At 38.7% G+C, this 22,137-nt stretch overlaps 1 protein-coding gene and 1 long non-coding RNA gene across 3 annotated transcripts in view; one reads left to right on the top strand and one right to left on the bottom strand.

The window, feature by feature from the left end:
* The window catches only part of arb2a (ARB2 cotranscriptional regulator A), a 159,622-nt gene extending 152,090 nt beyond the window's left edge, over positions 1-7,532 (top strand). For both annotated transcript variants that reach the window (XM_028457060.1, XM_028457059.1), the window contains exon 11: positions 5,172-7,532. In XM_028457060.1, the coding sequence (XP_028312861.1) occupies positions 5,172-5,377 (206 nt within the window). In that variant the 3' untranslated portion in view covers positions 5,378-7,532. The remainder of the gene's footprint in view (positions 1-5,171) is intronic.
* The window catches only part of LOC114469507 (uncharacterized), a 23,414-nt gene continuing 3,527 nt past the window's right edge, over positions 2,251-22,137 (bottom strand). Inside the window, exon 2 of the long non-coding RNA XR_003674776.1 lies at positions 2,251-3,065. This is a non-coding gene — a long non-coding RNA (uncharacterized LOC114469507). The remainder of the gene's footprint in view (positions 3,066-22,137) is intronic.

The raw sequence follows: 22,137 nt of genomic DNA, 5'->3' as shown, positions 1-22,137 counted from the left end.
AAATCTTGTTCAATTAAAATGCAATTAAAAATAATGATAATCTGAGCTCAAGCACGATCAAAAACTAATTCTCGAAAAATAATGTCTTTGAGGTTGCCAGAAATGCTTGATATCAAAATGGGGTCACAATCCAAAAAAGGTTTGGAACCACTGCACTTAACACTGTTTCTGTGTCATCACTCGTTCATTCCCTCGTTTTTGCTCAATAGTTGTTTTTCAATAGTTTTCTAAGAAAACTGTTGTAGTCAGACAATGGGGGTACTTGGATTTAGAAATAAGAGAAAAGGGGTACTTGAGCCAATAAAGTTTATGAACCACTGGTGTTATCTATGCTCCCTAATACATGTCTAAGCTCAATCATGCTCCATGTATTTAAAATATAGAATCACGGCTTTGACAAATTAGATTTTCTACAATTTGCTCTGTGGTTTTGTTCCTGATGTCACTCATGTTTGTGGACGAAGAAGGAAGGCCAGATTCGACTTTAATTAAATTTTGCGGACAACATCTGAGGACAGACAAGCTCTGGCAGCGGGGCTGACCACCTGTCACCTGCCCGGCCTCTCTGCTTGACCTCTCCTGTGGCAACATGTCGCCTCTCTTTTTCACAGACAAAATGACATTCCTGACCTTTACGTATGTCTGCAAGCTAGGTGACCAGACACTAAGGAACCAGTGCACATGAACATTTAGTGCATTCACACTTAATGTGCACATTCTCTTGCTCCCTCACTACAGAAGATCGTCTAATATCTGAGAGCGTCAGGAGCGGAAATCCGATCGTCCTGTCAACCAGGATACAGATAGCGATTCCCCACTGCTGATCTTTGCTACAGATAGTTTCCACAAACAGCAGCTAGGCTACGGTTACCAATAGCCAACAATGTACTGGTCAGCCTCATATCAAGATTTAACAACAGCTTAGATTACTGTCAATTGGAAAGTGATAAGATAATACTCTTTGTGTTTTTGCATGAAAACCCTCACAAGAGGAAATGAGAAAATGTTCGTTTTTGCTTCTAATAATATCATGTTTATTAGTCCTGTTAGATATTTCATTTTTGTACTTTATGTTCATAATCATATCTTTGTTCATCATTTGAAACTCATTAAATGTTTAACCCAAATGGCAAATATTGGATTAAGCAACTATTTAAAGAAATTAATTTCACAGAAAGAAAACTAGCATTAATTTACACACCCATTGCCTCAAAGGCCTCTTAATAATTTGAATATGTATTTATATGATAAATGAAGTAAAGAGATGTGTTGGTCTTCACATCAATGTAATTACCAATTACAAAAAAGAGTTTGATTCAAATAAAATAGGCCATTTGTACACAAGCTATTAACTGCTGCAGCTTTAAATAATGTAGCCCAGATGGAACCTAATTATAGTCTGCGTGCTTTGATTCACGCTTCCCGTCGGAGTATCACTTGGGGCGTCACTTTGGCTTTTCAGTCACCTAGCGTTTGTTTTGAAATTTGTGACAATCAGAGGAGATTACCATTTGTAACAGCACGCAGCGTTTGGTGCACAGGGAAGAAAGCATGGCCCATAGCTATGGAGGGGGTTTCCCTGTTTCCTCCTCAAAAACTGCTCCTCTGTTCCCTTCCCTCACTGCACACAAATGATAACAATACGTCGGTACGCGTGTGTGTGTGTGTCTGTCTTTGTCACGGCTGGATGTGGTTATATTGTGTGTGTATGGTAGACCCTTGCATAAGCAGTGAATGTGTTTGTTTGTATATGTCAGCATCCTGTAGACGTGTGGAGTCAGAGGGAGATCAAACAGTCAGTCTATTACCTTGAGAGGGCTCCAGTGGCTGTGACAGGGAGGAGGCGGCTAAATATCCAGGATCAAATACTCCTCTCTGCTGTCACATAATGAGGGAGCCTCGGCGGCCTTTGACAACACACACACACACACACACATACACACGACTGTCAAACACAGGCAAGCGGTCAGGGGCCACGTTGAATCTCGGGCAAAGATCATCTAATGGAGCTTTCACTGTGGACTTATGTGTCTGCTGTGACTCTGAAAACTCATCACATGCACAGTTATTCCTTTTTAGCCGTCACTTAAGGAATTAAACACTGTGAGGTTCTCTCTCTCTCAGCACTCATTTCATCATGTCGTGACTGTGACTGGATTTTTTTTTCCGTCATGTCTCCCATGACAATAGCCAACGCTATGGAGCCTAACAGTAACATCATTATTGCATTTACAATAAATGAGGACATTATTGCTTTAAAATAAGCTTTATTGGATTACTGCGATGGCAATAATACTGCTTAACTAGGACAACTCAGATGATTGTTCGCAGTCATTGACAGAAAACACACCAACATGCACAAGCTTTTTCTCAGACGTAATTGTTTGCAATCAAAACATAAGTTATTAAATAGAATTATGTCAATTTAAAAGCACTTGGTCCATTCTATCTTAGCACTGATGCATAAAAATCAATTGCCAGTAAACAAATCTGCTCATCAACTGAAAATCTTTTTAGTAAAGGACTTATATTGAGGATAAAGTCGTACTTATTGGCTGTTTATGGCCTCACTTTACACACAAGATATTGCCTCATGACACCTCATCGATCGCCCCATCTTTTAGAGATATTACTTTGATTTGTAGCACAGCTGACGTCATTGTCTCCTCTTTTCTGTCCCTCTGCCTGGTCGCCGAGGTTCCTCCTCTAAATCAGTGGTCACATCTCAGCTCTGACAGCATCCATTAGGTTCAGCACACTCCGGCTATTAAAGTAAGAGTGGATGGAAGTTGTTAAAAGCTCGTTTAAGTCGGGATGAAAGTGAGTGCGTCTGTGAGTGTGTAGATAGGAGTGGATTTTCATTTTCAAAGCCTCCACTGTATAGAGGAGGCGGAGCCTAAACAGCGGAGTCATCGAAGGGGCACTGGCTTATTTGCATATTGGCACAGAGACACCCCCTGGTGACCCTGAGCTGCAATGGGATAGGGTGGAGATGCTGGCGGCGTTCCGGAGGAGTTCAACGCCAGTTCAGGGTGAACGGGAGAGCGCCGCGGTATTGATCGTTCCTATAGGAAGAGGGGAAAAAAAGAAGTAAAATCAGTAGTGAGGGAGACAAGGAAATGGAGGAGGAGAAAGATCACAGGGCTTCAAATTGGATATAAATGATAGATTGGAGGTGTGAGAGGGCTGTGTCTTTGTTTCCAGAGTGTGTGTTATGATCAGCCCTACACAGGTAACAGAGTCAGTGAGAGTGCTGCGTTATTGACTACCATGATTGCCAGCCAGTAAATTTGACCCAAGGCTCTGACCACCTCGGTTCAGTTCCTTATCGCACAGATCAAGAGCTGCCATACACACTAGGGCACACAAATTACACACACATCCACAAAACACATCACAACCCAAATTGACTCTCAGAATAAGGCCTTACACTCGCCTCTGGTTTAAGAATCACACACACACACACACACACACACACACACACACACACATACACACACAGCTCCATTAATTCGTTGAGGCAGAGGTCAATCTAATAAACACAGGGTCAGTGCAGTGGTCATCAGAGGCCTGTCTATGGTGAGAGAGCCTTTAAGGTGCTTTTTAATTGTATCCCTGCGGCCTCCTAGTTGAGCTTTTTATAGCCAATACAATGAACCGGTTGGGAAGGAGAAGGCACTTAAGAAGGCAGAGCTGAAGTAAAGAAATGCATCCATATGTACCACTGATTCAGCCCATATGTAATGGTTCTCTATCCATTAGTAAAGGGATTAGGTGGTCTTAAAAAGCTGTAACTGGTGTCTCTTAGGATGATTGTTTTCTGCATCATTTTAAAAAGGAAGCCATAGATCATTTCTCGCTCATACAAGCAATTGCGTGTCAACAAAAATGTCGAAATGAAGAATCTTAAAGAAGCCTCACTAGCTGTTTGTGTTCATTTATCTCCCTTCGCAATGAAAACTTGTCTCAGATCCGTCAGTCAAGGGATGAGTCTCAATATCATCTCAAAGCAAAGAAAACCTCACTCTGGGAAGCAATTGTATACCTTGATATAGCTTTTCGGGTCCAGTTACAGTTGTGTTGCTAAGCAGCTGAGCAGCTAGCCAGCGGCGGCAGATACAAGTCATTATCTGTGGGCGCTGAATGGTTAGCGAGTATGAGCAGAAATGAATCAGCTGCACCTGCGATCCGACCTGATGGTCGATGCCAGGCTGAGGGGATCTGCAGGATGTCGAGACTCCCATTGAGTTTAAATGTGATCCAAGTGAAAAGCAGGCCCGTGATACCCAAACCCTGAGGAACCTGAGGCGTTTGTACCGGATTTCACGTTACAATGTGACCCCAACTTGGGAACCTGCTAACCTGAAGGAGGTCAGAGGGAAACCCAGCACTGCTAACCCCCCCACCTCCACTGCTCGACCACCTGATATGTTCACTGGTTGACTGTCTTCTGTCTTGCCATTCCTCAATCAGCCCTTTAGAATGAATGGCTATCGCTCCATTGGTTTCACTTAGTGCTCCCATTGTGTATCTCTCCAATCCTGTTGGAACGACTTCTTTCCAACTACTTGAACGTGCAGTGATGATGATTATCAAGTATCCACTTGGGTTATATATTTGGGCAGTCCCATTGGATTAGCAGGTCATGGGCTAGCATGGCTTTCACATATAGGTGGGAAATGTCGTGCATTGTGGGACTTTTTCTTTTCTTTTCCCTACTTTTGTTCCAAAGATAGGCTCATATGATTATGAGTATTGGAGACTATCTGTGTTTGTTTAACATATCTTCTGTCTCTACTTAGTTTTCCTTTGGAATCAGTCAACAAATGTTTGTGTTTCAGTGTTAATTTGGTTTAGAATCAGTTTTTATCCTTGTGACAGAGGCTTGAGTTGGTTTTAACCTAGTTTGAAGTGACTAAATTGCCAAAGATGTAATAGAACCTCCCTTAAAATTAGCAACTGCTTGAACAAAAGTGTTTCTGCCGTTTAGTCTCAATTTTATTTGTTGGAGAAAAAAAATGTTGATTATTTTTATCATAGTTTTGGTTATTCTGCTGTTGTTGCCATTCAATTTTGTCGGGTAAAAGAGTGCGATATGCAAATTTTGTTTGTCTTAATTCAACAAAAACTAACACTGGTGTGTTTGTGTGTATTTCTTTCCAAACATGTAGGCACTGAGAGGCATGAGCTCACCTCCTGGATGAGTTTGGAATCCATCTTCAAATTCTTTACCAATGTCCTGGTAAAAGAAGATGAGAAGGAAGAAGAGGACGAAGAAGAAGAAGAGGAGGAAGAGGAGGAGGAAGAGGAGGAGGAGACCCCCAACATTGTCACCACTCGCAGCAACTTCCTCAAAAACAAACACCAAGATTTGTAGAGTCATCAACAATGAAACGAGAGAACCAGAGTGGCAGAGGATCAGGGGTGGAAAGAAAAAAGGCCCTCACTGCTTTCTCCCCCTTTTTCTCTGTAACCTTCCACCAGTTTTCCTTTCTCCCTTATTTAGTGTCATTTCTCCCTTCCAGCCTTTCCCTGGGTCTGCACACACATTGCCTTCTTGTTTGGAAGAGAAGAGAGTGTGGGGTCAACGTGTATACATCAAAATAACGTTTTGCATTACTTCTAGCTGAGTGCAACTGTCAAAGCAATATCGGTGTGAGTGTTAGCGCTTCCCGTGGGCTGTGGCCCGGCTGCGGGTACGGACCTCAGCAGCAGAGATTAGGGCTGACAGGCACTGTGCACAATGCGCCGTGTTGCACCTCTAATCGTCCTGACATCAGCCTGCACCGAGCTAATGCCTCCAGTCTGCACGGCTCGTTCTCTCGCACCTCTCCTTCCTCTCAGCCCTGAAGGCCAGGATTTCTCCACTGAAATTAGCTCGTATCAGATTGTGTGTTCTGGTTTACGTCAGCTATAGTCATGTCCAATTTTTTTCCCATCTATGACTGACCATGGTAAGGAAGAAATATAATAACTGATTGAAATTTGACTGATTTCTCAACTTTAGACAAAATATCAAAACATTTTTGATCTCTTTCTGCTCCGTGGTCACTCTGGTTCACACGTGGCCATGCTTTTTCTACACTGAGCTTATGATATGAGCTTTGTTTTTCATTTTATTTTAATTTAAAACAGAGTCATGTCTCACTCAGTCCTTCACATTTTTCTTTCATCAAGTCATTTCTTTAAGAATAATTATTGTGACTGAGTGCCCAATTTAGTGCATTTGTTTGTTTGATTTCTGAAAGGGTGGGAGATTCATCTCATGTTTGTCAAGAACTATCCATGTTTCCCTTCTCTTTCAAACCCCCCCCCCAAAAAAAACAAACCCCAAAGTGATGTTTCTGGATGATTGAATGTGATAAAACAAATCAAACAAACACAACCAGTTCTGAATATGGAAAATTCCGTATTCTGAAGCTTATTTAAAATCACTTAAAGTCAAGCATCAAAATGTGTTTGAGGGATATCTCATTTCAACGGGGAAGCAGAAGTCAGCTCACAGCACTCATAAAACCTCAATATATCGTCTTACATGTGTCAGAAAATCCAAGATTTCAATATTATTCTAAGCCAGAGTGATATTTCTTTAGATGTTAGAGAAATGTAAGATATCCACTCTTTTTTTTTTCTCTCCTTGTACCAAAGTACTTTTCTTGTGACAAAGTCAGCCTCCTGCTCAGCTGCACTTAATCTGACTATGTGACACAAACATGGTAATTTGTCCCTTAAAGCCAGTATATTTTATAAACCACTTAAGGCTTAATGGACGAGATTTCTTATGTGTGGCGACAGTAGGAAAATTTCCAGCAGGATGCTAAATCCGATGATACCTTAGACACCTTCTCAAATATATCCATCCCCCTCTTTTTCCCCCTCAAACACTTGGCTTTGTTAAACTTGTACAATGTAAAATCCTGCCTCTCTGCCCGCCGTGTGCTTGGTTTAGAGCTTTTGTGGATTATCTTCCTGCTGTAATGAGACATGTGGCTGATGGTTGCAGGCCTAATTTCCTTTTAATTTGATTCACATCTCACCAGGTTCCAGCCAAGAAGTTGCTTTATTATTTGATTTGATGAGTTTCATTTCTTGATATCGTTGCATATCTTTCTGCTTTTTTAGGTGGAATCAGTTCATTTTTTGCCCCACAGTTTGTATATTGTTGCCTTAGGAACAAACAAGGCTCTGCTCCCTGTTTTTTAATAATAAGAAAACCCCAGCAAGCCATATGTGAAAAACCCCTCACAATGTAAGAGCAGCCTATCATAAAAGCACATTCAAATAAAGCAAATAAAGGGGAGTCTGTTTCCCAGATTTGCTCATGAAGACATGATTATTATTTTTTTTACTTTACATTTGTTTAAACCTATTTTTTTCTGTTTCACAGTGCAACAATTTCCATTTCACCAAAACGTGGTTTAGTTTTGATAAATAGACAGCTTTGGATTTTTGTCATTACTTTCACAGCACAATAAATATGTTTTTCATTGTTACTTTTGTAATCAATCAATAAAGGTAAATATATATTAAAACCCTTTTTAACTTATTTCTTTACTCATTTTTTTCTGAAGGTTTTCTTAGATAATCACCGAATTGCACAAGGCATAATTAGAAAAAAAAAAAAAAAAGACTTTTTCTAAAATTGGTTAGTGTTTCTCAAATGGGGGTGTGTGTACCCCTAGGGGTACGCTATGGCACCACAATGGGTACTTGAGAGAGTGAAAAATGTAAACGTCAGTGTTGGTTCCAAACCAGGCGTGATATGACTGGAAATGATAAAACTATAGATTTTTATTTTTTTAATCGTTTATTTTTATTCATTTTAATTATTATTATTATTTTTAATAATAAAACAACACAATCCTAAACAACTGTACTTTCACTATGTTAATCTAGTTAAACTAAAATTAAGTTGTACATATTTCTGAACTCAAACTTGTTCAAAATGTAAATCTATGAAGAAAAAAAAAGTTTTTGGGGGTCGCTAGAAATTATCAAAAAAAAAAAAAAAAAGGTTGAGAACCACTGGATTAAGTATACTGTTCTTTAACACTTATTTACAAAATATATTCTTTAAAATGTGTTTTATCATTTTTTCATTCCATCATTATGCTCTGTAGTTGTTTTTAAATAGTTTTCTAAGCAAAATGTTGTGTCGGACAAAGAGAGAGGGGTACATTTGCAAGAAAAAAAAAAAGTTTGAGAACCACTGTATTAGATCATAAAAAGCGTTGAATGTCCGCCGTTTTGTAAGTCCAGGGTTTTCAAAGTTCCATTTGAAGTGATATTGTCCGATTGACCCATGCAGTTTAATGTTTGTGGTGGTTACTTGTGGCAGCCCTCCTTCCCTGGAGCTATGCGAGCATTTCACTGCATCATTTGTTTTCACGCGGCTGAAACCGATCAGGTCATTAAACGCCCCTTCAATAAATCCTTAGAAATCTCTTCGAAGCACCAGCGAACAACAAGTGGGACCAGCAGAGGAGACCAGTCCCTCACACTGTGTATATTATCATTTTGTTTAGCTCTCAGTCAGAAGACATTCAAATAACTTGTAAAAACATTTTATCCTCAGGTATATCTACGCAGTCCGATAATACGTGCAGCTTTTTTTTTTTTTTTAAGTTAATTAAAACTTTATTTAAATTTGGCAGAGCTGCAACAGCAGCAACAAGGTTTACAGTTACATGCTATTGTAACACAGATCATTGAAAGTAATAGTAACGAGACAAAGAATGAAAAGGGGGGGAAAAAAATGAAATACTAATACTGTTCACATGTGTCAAACTCATGGCCCGAGGGCCAAATCTGGCCCTTTGGAGCATCCAATTTGGCCTGCAGGAGAAAGTAAAAAATTACATGAATCATTGTGTAAATGAAACTCAACGATATTTGCAGGGGTTCACAATTTTCCCAGTGCTTATATCGCATGATTGCAGGTTTTTTTTTAAATGCTAAACAGTTGAAAAAACTCAAAATTCTTACAAAACCTTAATTTTTTCTCAAATTATGACATATTTCCCTTAATTAAATAGAAATTGGTCACAAAATGTAGAAAATTTAAAGTGAAGATCCTGTTGGGATCAATATCTATCACTTCTTGCTTGGATATGGTTGGTTTCTGACATACTTTGTATTTTATCTATATGTAGAAATGCAAACTAGGCTCAATAATGAGCTATGATCTCATTTTTTCCATGATGATGATGTCATGATGGATCAATTTGATTAAGTTGGATTACAGATTGTTTTATTTTTTAATATATAGAAACTATCCTAGCAATAATGTCCCATATATATTATACATTCAATGCAGGTTTTCAGAGGTGAAAGTAATGGATTACAAGTACTCACGTTACTGTAATTGAGTTGCTTTAATGGGTACTTGTACATTTTTGAGTATATTTCTAAATCAGCAATTTTACTTGTACTTAAGTACTTTTTAAAATAAGTAATTAACTACATATGCACTCCACCGTTACTGAGTAAATTATTATTTTTTTATATTTCTTGGACTCTTCATAAACTGTTTATAAAGGCACATTGAACATAATGTTCTAGTTTTTCCATTTTTGATCAAAGCCCTGCCACTTTCTGGATCAGGTTGGAATTAGTACCTATTATTTTGTTACCCACATGGCTTAGAGTTATACATAGCTATACATAGAGCCTGAGATTTTTATTTTTTTAATTTGAATTAAATGGTGTTATTTTGTTTAGAAATTGTACATTTTGACAAACCTTTAATTCTATACAGAAAATAAATCTAGATCCAATTGTGCAAGATTTCATCTCCTCCTTTTTAACTTTGTACATGAGATGTTTATTGTATGCTAGGGAACCGTGGCAAGATTTATTACCAAAAATAAAGGTGAAAGTAACTGGTAACTTTTATGTTGAGTACTTTTTAATTGAGCTACTTTTTTACTTGTACTTGAGTGTTTCATGTATGAGTTACTTTTACTTGAGTATAATTTCAATTAACTAACAGTACTTGTACTTGAGTAGGATTTATCAGTTCTCTTTACACTTGTGCAGGTTTTACATCCGTTTAAGGTCATAGTTTCCTTTACCAATCTGGTTCCTTGATACACAGCATTTTGGAGGATAAACGGTCACTTTAGGGAGAAGGTGGTGCTGTGATGGTGGTGTGATGGAGGTGCTGTGGTGATGGTGGTGCAGTGTTGGAGCTGTGGTGGTGGTGCTGTGATGATGGTGCTGTGATGGTGGTGCAGTGTTGGAGCTGTGGTGGTGTGGTGATGGTGGTGTGGAAGTGCTGTGGTGATGGTGTTGTGTTGGTGCAGTGGTGGTGGAGGTGCTGTGGTGATGGTGCTATGTGATGGTGGTGTAGTGTTGGAGCTGTGGTGATGGTGCTATGTGATGGAGGTGCAGTGTTGGAGCTGTGGTGGTGGTGCTGTGATGATGGTGCTGTGATGGAGGTGCAGTGTTGCAGCTGTGGTGGTGTGGTGATGGTGGTGTGGAGGTGCTGTGGTGATGGTGTTGTGTTGGTGCAGTGGTGGTGGTGGAGGTGCTGTGGTGATGGTGCTATGTGATGGTGGTGTAGTGTTGGAGCTGTGGTGGAGGTGCTGTGGTGGTGTTGGAGGTGCTGTGGTGATGGTGCTGTGATGGTGGTGCAGTGTTGGAGCTGTGGTGGTGGTGGTGGTTGTGATGGAGGTTGGGGAAGCCCTGGCCTTTCCCTCATGGCTGACACAGTCTGAGATTTCAATCGTGACTTGAAGAGAGTTGTTGTCACGCTTGCTTGCCTCTGCTCACTCTGATGTGCACGTCGACCTCTGAGGAAGATGAACTCCCTCCTAAAGGGAACCAGGCATTAAGCAGAGAAGTTGGAATGTCACCCCTCTGACAACACCCCCCCCCCAAAAAAAAAAAAAAAAAAACACACACACACACACACACATCCAGAGCTCTGCCTCTCTCCAGCGGATCACTGTCAAATGACTATTTGCATAATTATATGCTCAGCTCAGAAGAGAAAACTAACCCCCAAATTTTACGGGTCAACTAACTGCAACAATCAATGTTTTATCAGCTATACTAAGGGAAAATATCTCCAACAATCAGGGCGCAGGGAGTCCCTGTCTCTGCTGCTTCTTTTATCAACTCACTTCAATTACATTATTGGCCTGGCTGCTTATCACACACTATATTTCCACAGCAGGTTTTTTTTTATTTTATATGTATAACCCCCCCCCCACACACACACAATTTCTCTCTCTCTCTCTCTCTCTCTCTCTCTCTCTCTCTCTCTCTCTCTCTCTCTCTCTCTCTCTCTCTCTAATGTAAGGCCTGTATACCGGAGCTCTCAGGCTGGTTTCTTGTGACATCATTACATATTCATTGACTGGCAGAGAGACCATTAAATCCAGTTGAAACAGTCCCTCTTCGTTCGGCCTCTCCCCCACGTGCATCAAAATCCTGCAACTTTGTCTAGTTTTTCCATTTATTTGGTGCAGAAATTCTGGGGACAGGTGTGGCATAATGTGGGTCGCAAAGTCACTTTATATTCATATTTTGATGGGCCAAATTATGCAAAGTCGTTGTTGATAGCCTGCATGAGCAGACACTGAGGCCTGCTCTGACTCTCCCTCACCTGTGCATGGGACACATCTGGAGAATAAAAAAAAAAGAGATTTTAATAGTTTGTGTGGAGAAAGGCAGCAAATCAGGCAATCCCTGCAAAAAAGTGCTGCATTCCCCAGGGTTATTCTAAGGAAATTAAGGCGTGCATTAAAGTGAGGAAAGTCTTTAGAGACCAACTATGATAAAGCCCCCTCATAGGCCTATAAAGGCTGCTCATGCTGATCTATTCACTGGTATTTTACTTTATTTCGTTCTTCTATGTATCTGTATGCAGTTGTGTTTGCTCAGGATATAAAGCTCTGATTGTGGGACAGCCGGAGGTAAAAAAAAATAAATAAATAAAATGAAAATGAAAAAATGCCTTTATTCTGTGCTGAGTTGATTTGGCTTTGAAAGCCTGTTTCAGACAGGCCGCCCCCTCACTCACACCTCCTCTGATACTTCTCTGGCCTCAAGACTCATAAAACCTTCTACAAATGACTCAAAGCAACGCATTTAGACAGACATGATACTGTGACTTTTATAAATGTGATGATTGGTCACTTTGTGGGCGAAAATCTGACGTCACATGGCAGGGCCCGCCCAGCAGAACTCATGACGAAGGTTAATAAATTAATTTATTCTTAGCACTTTCATTATTTGATTTTGTTCGTCTTCTACTCTTGGTATTGTTTTTTTTCCATTGTGCAAAAAGTCTATTATTATTATTATTATTATTATTATTATTATTATTATTATTATTATTATTATTATTATTATTATTGATAAAGACAAACAAAGTATTCCAGTAGTAAATTAAACAACAAATGTTTTTTTTGTTTTATTATTATCAAAATAACATGAATAAATAATAACTTCTAACCATCCTTTACCTGCTAATAATTAATAAAATGTGCACGGATGAATAGTAAACTATTTCATTTTCACCTTTTTATAGGGCTAAAAACATTTTATTTTGCAAAATAGCTCAAACAAACACATTTTAACATTTCAGTAACGGATATTGTTCTAAATTAGTTTGAATTCCGTATTTAAGCTAGATTTAAAGAAATTGTGGAACAAAAAAATGGCTTTTTTATAAAAATAAGTATTTTAGTTGTGAAAAAATTACCAGATGAACCAGCTTCCAAAGTATTGTTTAATTCGTGTATTTTTAGTAAAAAGACAAAGTATAAATGTATCCGATCTGGAAATGTGTTTAAATATTAATAATATTTGAACGTGATATATATATATAATTATTATTATTATTATTATTGATCATTAAAAGCGCAGTTCAATCGACAGGCCTTACTGTGAGACTTTTTTTTTTTTCGCAGCAGCAGCAATAAAGAGGAGGGCGTGCGTGAGGTTATACTTTTGTGCACTTGAAGCTGCAAAATAATGAGGTATTTCCACAAATCCGAAAAGTACAACCGAGCCTGGATCAATATCGGAATGAAGACGGCGAGATATCGATCGGTTGATGGTTATAGAGAAAAGAGGCCTTGACTTACACTCCAAAAAAAATACATCTATCAAATAATTAGCCACGTAAATTGTTTTTTGGAAATTAAAGAGTTCATAAATTGTGTTTATTTATTTATATTATTTCGTTCAGTTTTTATTAAGTTTTTGTTCGAATATTTGAGATTTTCCACTTAATTTCAAGTATTTAACTTCTACATCTTTTAAAAACATTTTCTACGTTTTTATTTTTATTTTTTACATTTTTATTTTTTCAGAAGCTATAGACCGGCAGCACTGATTAAAAAAAAAAAGAAAGAAAGAAAAGAAAGAAAAAGAAACATACAGTGAGAAAATGAACTCTTCACTTCAACTCTTCAGCTGAACTCCATATAAACCCACCCTCAACCCTCTTTTGGGTTTAAAAAAAAAAATCTCCAGGAGGAGAAGAAGAGCAGAGCGTGGAGATATTAAATCACACATTATAGATGAGTTTCATCATATGGACGCATCCCTCCGAGGATAAACAAACCGCTGCGTGGGCTGAGAGAATAAGATCAGTTCTTATTACAGAGGGAGAGGCCTTTCACCGCTGCTCCCTGCGTCCTCATCATTACAGCCATCACACACACACACACACACACACACACACACACACACACACACACACACACACACACACACACACACACACACACACACACACACACAGTCCCAAATCTACTTTTTCCCTTCCATTGGGCTCAGATTAGCAGGGACGTCGCCCTCACAGACAGGCAGAGGGGGCGGGGCGGAGGTAGTGGTGGGATGGGCAGGTGTAGGCTTTGATGTGCTTTTCCTGGTTTTTGAGAATCCGCGTGGTTAATGTAATTGTGTTATTATAAGAGGGCCTACGGTCAGCTCAGCCCTTCTTTCCTCCCAAACACTGCGTTTATTTATCAACCTTTCAAATATATCGTTTCTGTCCCTCATTGTGTTTGTTATACCTGAGTCAGCAGTGTGTGTGTGTGTGTGTGTGTGTGTGTGTGTGTGTGTGTGTGTGTGTGTGTGTGTGGTGTGTGTGTTCTGTTTATCCCTGCAGCTATAGCTGTCAGTGGGAGACAGATTGGCAACATCTCTAATCACTGCCCTCTTTTCCACTCTCTCTGAGATCTTCTCTTCCATCAGACACTGTCTTACAAATGTCCTTTATTCTCTGATTATAAAGTCTATAATACAATATTTATGATGTGTCAGTGATGCTCACGGTCCCTAATGCTCAATTCGAAAAACTTTGTGAAAACATATTGGAGTGTTTGGTTTTTGTTAGTTTTGACTCGAGGTTGAAAATAATTCCATCAAGTTCTTTTTGAATAATATGTTAAGGTTTCATACTTTTTTTCAGGAAATTTTGCTTTACAAAAAGAATATCATAGGGATCTGTTGGGTTTTTTTTTTTGTTAAGATTTTTGTTTTTATTTTGATAGCACTTCAAGATGACTATTGTTGTAATTTGCACTACATAAATAAGGTTGAATTAAAGACAAAAAGAACTTGCTGGAATTATTATTAGCAGAAGACACATCAAAAGCGATCAGCAGACGCCCCTGAGGAGGACTGGCAGTTGACAGTCGAAACAAATCAGAAGATCTAAGTAAATTTCCTGAAGAAAAAACAGTTGCTTGAATAAATGAAACCTTAACATATTAATAAACTGGTTAGTTTTCCCTTAAATAATGAAGCTCCATATGTTGAGTTGCACAAGTTTAAATTATACTTTTTCCAACATGAATATGTACAAATTAAAACACAAAACAAAGTAAATTTGAATGATAGTGATTGCAAAAAAAAAAAAAAAAAAAAAAAAAGTGCAACAAGCCCTAGAAGTATTTACACTTATTTAGTGAAATGTATTGGACTCGGTGTAATTCAAACTTTTTTTAAAAAAAAAAATGTGAAAAGTTTCAAAAGATGAAAAAGGAAACTAAAATTAAACAAAAATAATAATTAAAAAAACATATTTAACATGTTAATTGATTAAATTAATGGAAAATGTAGAGGTAAAAAGCCCTGCATTTACGTATATATATATATATATTAACCAAATTCAAAAGCGTGTCTGTGTGTCAAGGTTTTCCTCTCGGTGTTAAATACCACAACAACTCCAAAGGTAAAAATAAAAATCCGCAGATATCCAAAGCACACAGCCAGAGTCCCAGCAGTGGACCTGCAGCTATATTTCCCTTCAATGGGGATTTCTGCTTATCTCTGCGACACAGCGCTGCTGACCTGTAGGCTGCTGCTGCTGCTGCTGCATCAGAGCTGTGTGTTTGTGTTGAGGTGTTGACCTGTCAGGGGGGACTTGTTAGGACTTTAACTCCTCCACACATCTGGGGGTGGCATCGATTTGAAACTTGTCCTGTCTAATTTGATGATAACATCCAGGCTGCTCCTCCGCAGCACCATGGACAGCGCACTGTCTTGACCTCGCCTTGCTATCAAATTACCCTCTTCTGAGGAGACCAGCACCAAGTTTAGTGTGGCCTGAGACAGAGAGGGAGAGACAGACTGTGTGTGTGTGTGTGTGCGTGTGTGTGTGTGCGTGTGTGTGTGTGTGTGTGTGTGTGTGTGTGTGTGTGAGAGAGAGAGAGAGAGAGGGAAAGAGAGAGTGTTTGTGTGCAGAGACCAAAAGGGAGAGAAATGTGGCACTTGCCCTCTTTCACCACATACAAATCTTTCCTAAACCAGGAGCTTAAACTCTGTAACACTGTGGTAAATGAAGCAGGAGGCCGTTAGTTTACATTGGCTGCTAATACCATGCTGCTTATGGAAAGCAGTCGCACTCACAAAGACTTTATTTTTGTCTTCTATTTCTTCTCTCATGCCTGTCCATTTGACATTTTTACTTGTTTTTTTTTTTGTTTTTTTTTTTGGCAAAACTTAGAAGTTCATCCTATAGTTTTACTGTGTAGTAAATCACAAAAAAAAAAAAAAAAAAAAAAAAAAAGGAGGAGGAGAAAAGAAAGGAAATGCTGAAGTTGTTATTTACTGGTTAATAATCTACCAGCCCCGCCCATAAAAAAACAAAAGAGTCTTTGATGATGTTAGAAATTATTTGAGTAACGCTACAAAATCTGTTAGATTTTAATTTTAAATTATTTGTAATAGAATGGTAAAAATGTAGAAGTAAGACATGTTTTAGGGGATAAGATAACAATACAATACAATACAATAGAGTTTATTGCCATATGTACAAGTTTAAAAAAACAGCTAAATGTAAATCTTGTGCATGTCTCAGAGTCAGATTGAAATAAAAAAATAACCTGTTTAATTTCATATAAGTCCATATAAAATGTTGCTCATTCATGAAAACTTTTTTTTTTTTTTTTACATTTAATAATCTTCAGCATTTTACTTAAAAAAATAGATATATAATACTTTCCTATATATACATTTCTTTATAATCATTCCAAACTCTGAAATTTAAAATGTCTCCAATTCTTACACAGCTAAATAAGATTAAAAAGTGCATGACTTTGATAGTGTAAAACTCTGATCCCTTCCTAATCAGATAAAAAAAAAAAATAAGACAACCTTTGGTTTTTTTAATTACAATAATTTAAAGTTAAATCCAACAAAGCGCGTGCAGCACGTCCACGTCTGCATGCAAAACAGCTGCAAAGCGTTTAGAAAACAGTCAGTCTTTTTATTTTTTAAATCTCCTATCAGCTGATGCACAAACTGTGCTAACAAGTTGATGTGTAAAGTTTGAGGCAGAGCCCAAGGCAGTGTCTGAGGGAGGATTTACATGGACAAAAAAAAAAAAATCTGTTTGATGGAGCTCTGCAGCTTTGAGACAGCTTGTTAATTAAAAGCCCAAGAGATGAGGCTCTGCAGCCACCGTCCATATCAGAGCACTGCTAACTACACTGACAGGAAGTTACTTAACAAGCCTTTCTGCGCCTCAATCCGGTACCTTTTTTTTTTTTTTAATCACAGGCAGACAGTAAGATATTTTGATTCGTTAAAATCCCACTGTGGAGCTGAAACATCGTGTTTTCTACTTAAGAAATCATGACAAACCTCGGTATTCTCTGTCATTCCGGAGATGGAGCCCAAATGGGTGCTTATGCCTTAAAATCCACACACACACATATACACACACACACAGCAGCTTAAATGTGGCAAATTCGATTAAGGGAGGAAAGAAAAGGATGTCAAAAAAATGAGTGAATTAGTCTAGACACGTGCTGGATGGAATTAAAATCTTAGCGTTATAGTCAGGTATTAGAATTATTTCCACATTTTAAAGACGCTACGCGATTTGAGAGAAGCGGATAGGCCTGTGTGTGGACACAAAGGAGAAACTACAGTCTAAACAAAGAGGATACTCGCTTCCTTTTTCACCCCATCATTTTTAACCCTTTTTTCCCCTTTTATTCTGATCAGTTTCAATCAAGGTCATCCATGCCTTTGTCCCCATGCATTATTCCACCTTAACTGAACCTGCAACCCGACCTTTGGCAGCGCACGGGATATGGCAGGAATGTCTTTTCTTTGCGGTAGAATGGCTTGTGCAAAGTCTTGGAAAAATAAATAACAAGCTATAGCCTTTTATATATTTATGTAAGATTATGCTTCATTTTTTGTGTGTGTGTTTCAAACTACTGTAAATGCGTCATTTCCCCCCTTGTTGTAAATGTGATGGTTAAGTTAAACGGATAAGTGGAAAGTAAAATGGATTTGGCTGAGGAGAACCATGACATGTGTTAAAGCACAGATGATTCCACAGTAACAGACATGACCAACTTCCTGCATCTCCTGTGTCAGCAGATTCACATTTTTTACATTTATTTTTTATTTTTTCTTTCTTTCTTTTTTTTTTTTTTTTTGGACTCCAACTTGTGATCCTTTGCACATGTCCACAAAACAAGTTTCACATTCTGGGAAGAAGAAGAAGAAAACAAAAACAAACAACAACCCTATAGTCATTCATTTAAATCCATATGAAGTGCTTGAGTAACTTAAATGTGTTTATGTGAAGAACAGATGAAGTCACAGTGAGGAGGGGGGAAAAAAAGCCCAAATTCACAGCCCACATGGGCCGCACTTACACACTGTCCATCTCTAGACTAGCAACAGAAAAGCTACTGTTTGGATTTTTTCCACTGATCCCATGACAAATACAATGATGGTCCAAAAATGAGTTAATCATAAAAGTTGTATATATCAGTCTATTCTGTGCGCATGTGGAGTTTAAAGTGTGTGTGTGTGCGTGTGTGTGTGTGCGTGTGTGTGTGTGTGTGCGTGTGCGTGTGCGTGTGTGTGTGTGTGTGTGTGTGTGTGTGTGTGTGTGTGGGGCCGCGGCGCTTTTTAGGACAGCTGTAAAAGGCTTTCCCGAGTCTCCAAGTCATTCGTCAACGTCAGACACCGACAAGCCGCGGTTTAGTGCGTGTGTAACAGCAGCAGCAGTATAAATATATATAAATATATATATGTATGTATGAGGGCAGAGTGCGCCACTCACCAAACACAACAGTGGACTTTTTTCCGCGCTAATGATCAATACAATGTCCACGACAGGCCGCACCGGTCACACCTAAATTTAATTCAAATGCTAAGAATTAATTTAATTGTTTTTTGTTGTTGTTGTTTAAAAAAATAAAATAAAAATATAATAATTTTTTTTTCAATTGTTTGCATTTTTGCAATTACTTTTTTTTTTTTGTTTTGCCTTATTTAAACACGTTTTAAACAAATCTTAGTTTTTTTTTATTATTTAATTGCAAGGTATCATCTGTTTCACCATGCCAACAATTTCCTATAATACATAATAATACAATATTTTCAAAACAATTACCCAATTATATTATTTAAGGAACAAAAATGAAAGCTCCTTTGTGTGTTTTGAATTTTGAATACGTATTTTACGTGTATTGTTTCTTTTATAAATATAACAAAAACAATAAAATACCGATACTTAATTATTATCAATGCAGTTTAACGTGGCATTGAATTCTTATATTTAAAGAATAAATAAATAAATTAAAAATAAAACAAAAACCTTTATTGATCATTTTAGGCGATGTTATGCCTAGAATTGACATAGAAAACATTAAACATTGCTATACCACCCCATGTCAACTGACTTTTAACACTATCACACTCTTTACGGCGGTAAAGTCGTTTTAACAACATTTATCTGCAGCAGAAACGCCTGTTTTACCGCGCGGCGCGTAGAGACGCTGCTGCGCTGCGGTCTGTGCGGCTGAGAACACACACACACACACACACACACACACACACACACACACACACACACACACACACACACACACACACACACACACACACACACACACACACACACACACACACACACACACACGAGAGAGAGAGAGAGAGACCACACTGCTGCTCCTGTGCCAGAGGGTCCCATGACGCAGAGCGCCATCTAGCAAGCTCAGGCAGAAACAATAACAGCAGGGAGGGTCTGCAAGCGAGGGGAATTAGCCTGTCTTGATCTGCCTGTCTTTACGCACACGGCACATGTGTGCGTAAAGGGACGCTACAACTATAAGTGCTGCGGTTTGGCGCTTTCTCTCAAGCCCTTAAAACTTTGAGCGATTCCCTCTCCGTGGTGCCATGCTTGATCTCCTCTAAAGCAGACACTTGGTGCAACAGGTCAGCTTTATTTTCACAAAACTTAAATGAAAACCAGGGGGACAATTAAGAACACAGCTGTGCTGACTCTACAATCTGAAATACATTTATATTTTAATGCTTCCTTGAATAGTCCTACTTACACACAATTATTGTGACAAATATATGACACCTGGTCGTAAAGCCCCCCCACATAAATTTGAGAAAAAAAGGAGAAAACAAAGTGTGCTTAACCACGTGCTGGTAAAAAGGTGAAGTTTGGACACATAAAAAAAAGGTCTTGAGTGCGTAAAATGATCTAGCATCCTCATTATCTCTCTCTCTTTCTCTCTCTCTCACACACACACACACACACACACACACACACACACACACACACACACACACACACACACACACACACACACACACACACACACACACACACACACACACACACACACACACACACACACACACGGTGAAGGTAATGGTAACAGCAACAGTTATAGCTACTTACATTACAAAGCGTAATAACGATGAGTAATAATGATGGCAGTGGTGAAAGGGCGGTTTGAGACGGAGATGGGACACGCTCTAATGCGGCAATCAATGCACAGCTATATATCTGAAATGATCATGCTTCACGTGCTACGTTCAGCCGAGCGATCCTTATTCTGTCAGCATCTCAGTCCACACAGGCACAGAGAAACAACAAGTATCGAGCTTTATACACAATTACTGAATATTACAAGAAAATGATGATCATTTTGCTGTGGTTAGTTGATTGAAATATTAAAATAAATCTAAAATAAACATGGTATTTAAAGGTTAAACTGATGTATGATGATAATGCTGCTCAAGGTTTCAGCATCAATTTATTTAAGATACGCATGTGTTGAATAATATGACAAATAAAAGTGTGTGTGTGTGTGTGTGTGTGTGTGTGTGTGTGTGTGTGTTTACTTCAACACCAACTATACTAAATGTACTTTTCTCAATACATCCGATCAAATATTGTTGCCATTCATTTTCTATTCAAAAGATGTGTCGGAAAAGGTGAAACATGAATATAAGTGAAATACGTTAGTTTTTGCTGTTTGTGAGCGATATTATGGCACTGTATTGTACTCAGTAATATATCTGATGGTGCATGGCCCTAATAAATTACAGACATAATTTTGTTTTAGATATTTACTGGACGTACTATATCCTTGACTTTCTGACATCGCACTGAAATATATAATATGGAACGATGCAGTAATCATAAAATTGCAGGTTTGCATCAATAGCACATACCCGGAGGATCATCCCTGGAGAAAGATTGTCTATCGCTGCAAAAAAAGATCTTAAAAGACGCATGTTCCACATCAGCATCAGTGTCGGACCTAAGGAAATGTATTTATTTATTTATTTATTTATTTATTTATTTATTTATTTATTTATTTATTTATTTATTTATTGTGATTTGATTTGCTGCGTGTCCTGTCGGCATGGCTACATACCCTCTACCCATTTTGTCGCCTCCATTCGTGGAAAAGAGAGTGAAGATGTGACTGGGCGTATTTGAAGTATGACGAGCTTTGTGGTCCACTTCTTTTCACTCCCTTGTCTCAAATATACGCCTGCTTTCAAATAAGCCTCTTTTGGCAACCCCATGCTGCACCACCCCCCCCACCCCAAAAAAAAAAAAAAAAAAAAAAAAAAAAACACACACACACACACCCCCTGCCACCTTGACATGAATGGACGACTGACCTTTAGGGCCGTGTCCACTCTATGGTCCAGTTTTCTCCAAATAAGTAGAGCCTTCTCCCTCCCACCCCCACCTTCAAACGGTGCCAGCAGTTTTTTTTTTTTTTTTGTTAAAAACTGATATCATCAGCGGATGCAAATGAATTTGGACTGGGCGGTGTTGGTGGAGGGCGGGGGTGGTGGTGTTACTGATGTAGCCATGGACAAAATACTACACTTGCTGCAGAATGTGGCATGTGGTGAGATATGGAACTATATTGAATTCCCCGTCATCAGAAACCCTGCTATTCAACCTAACATATATAAAACACACACTCCTATTGAACATTTTATGGCTGTAAAATATCACCAAAGAAGAAGAAAAAGAAGAAGAAGAAGAAGAAGAAGAAGAAGAGGGGAAGGAAAGAAAGAAAGAAAGAAAAAAAACCTCTCATTTAAATGAGATGCGTTTATTTCTGCGTGGCCTTTGAAGAGGAGAGAGGGTCGTGTCACTCAAACGGAGGAAAAGGGCCACTCCTCCTCTCTGCGCCCCTCACTCACGACCCCCACTCTCCACACATGGACGCACACTAACACGCACGCACATTTTCCACTAAAGCACGCTGGCTTTGGGGGCGACACAGAGGCAAGATTAGAGCTTTGCTTCTTTAACAAGGGAGAGGAGGCACTTCTATAATCACAGCGGCGGTATGTGGGGCCACAAAAGAGTCCACC

The sequence above is a fragment of the Gouania willdenowi genome, chromosome 9 (genome assembly GCF_900634775.1).
Source record: "Gouania willdenowi chromosome 9, fGouWil2.1, whole genome shotgun sequence".
NCBI classification, from domain to species: domain Eukaryota; kingdom Metazoa; phylum Chordata; class Actinopteri; order Blenniiformes; family Gobiesocidae; genus Gouania; species Gouania willdenowi.
Note: the sequence above shows the minus strand (reverse complement) of the source record. Positions and strands in the feature narration are given on the sequence as shown.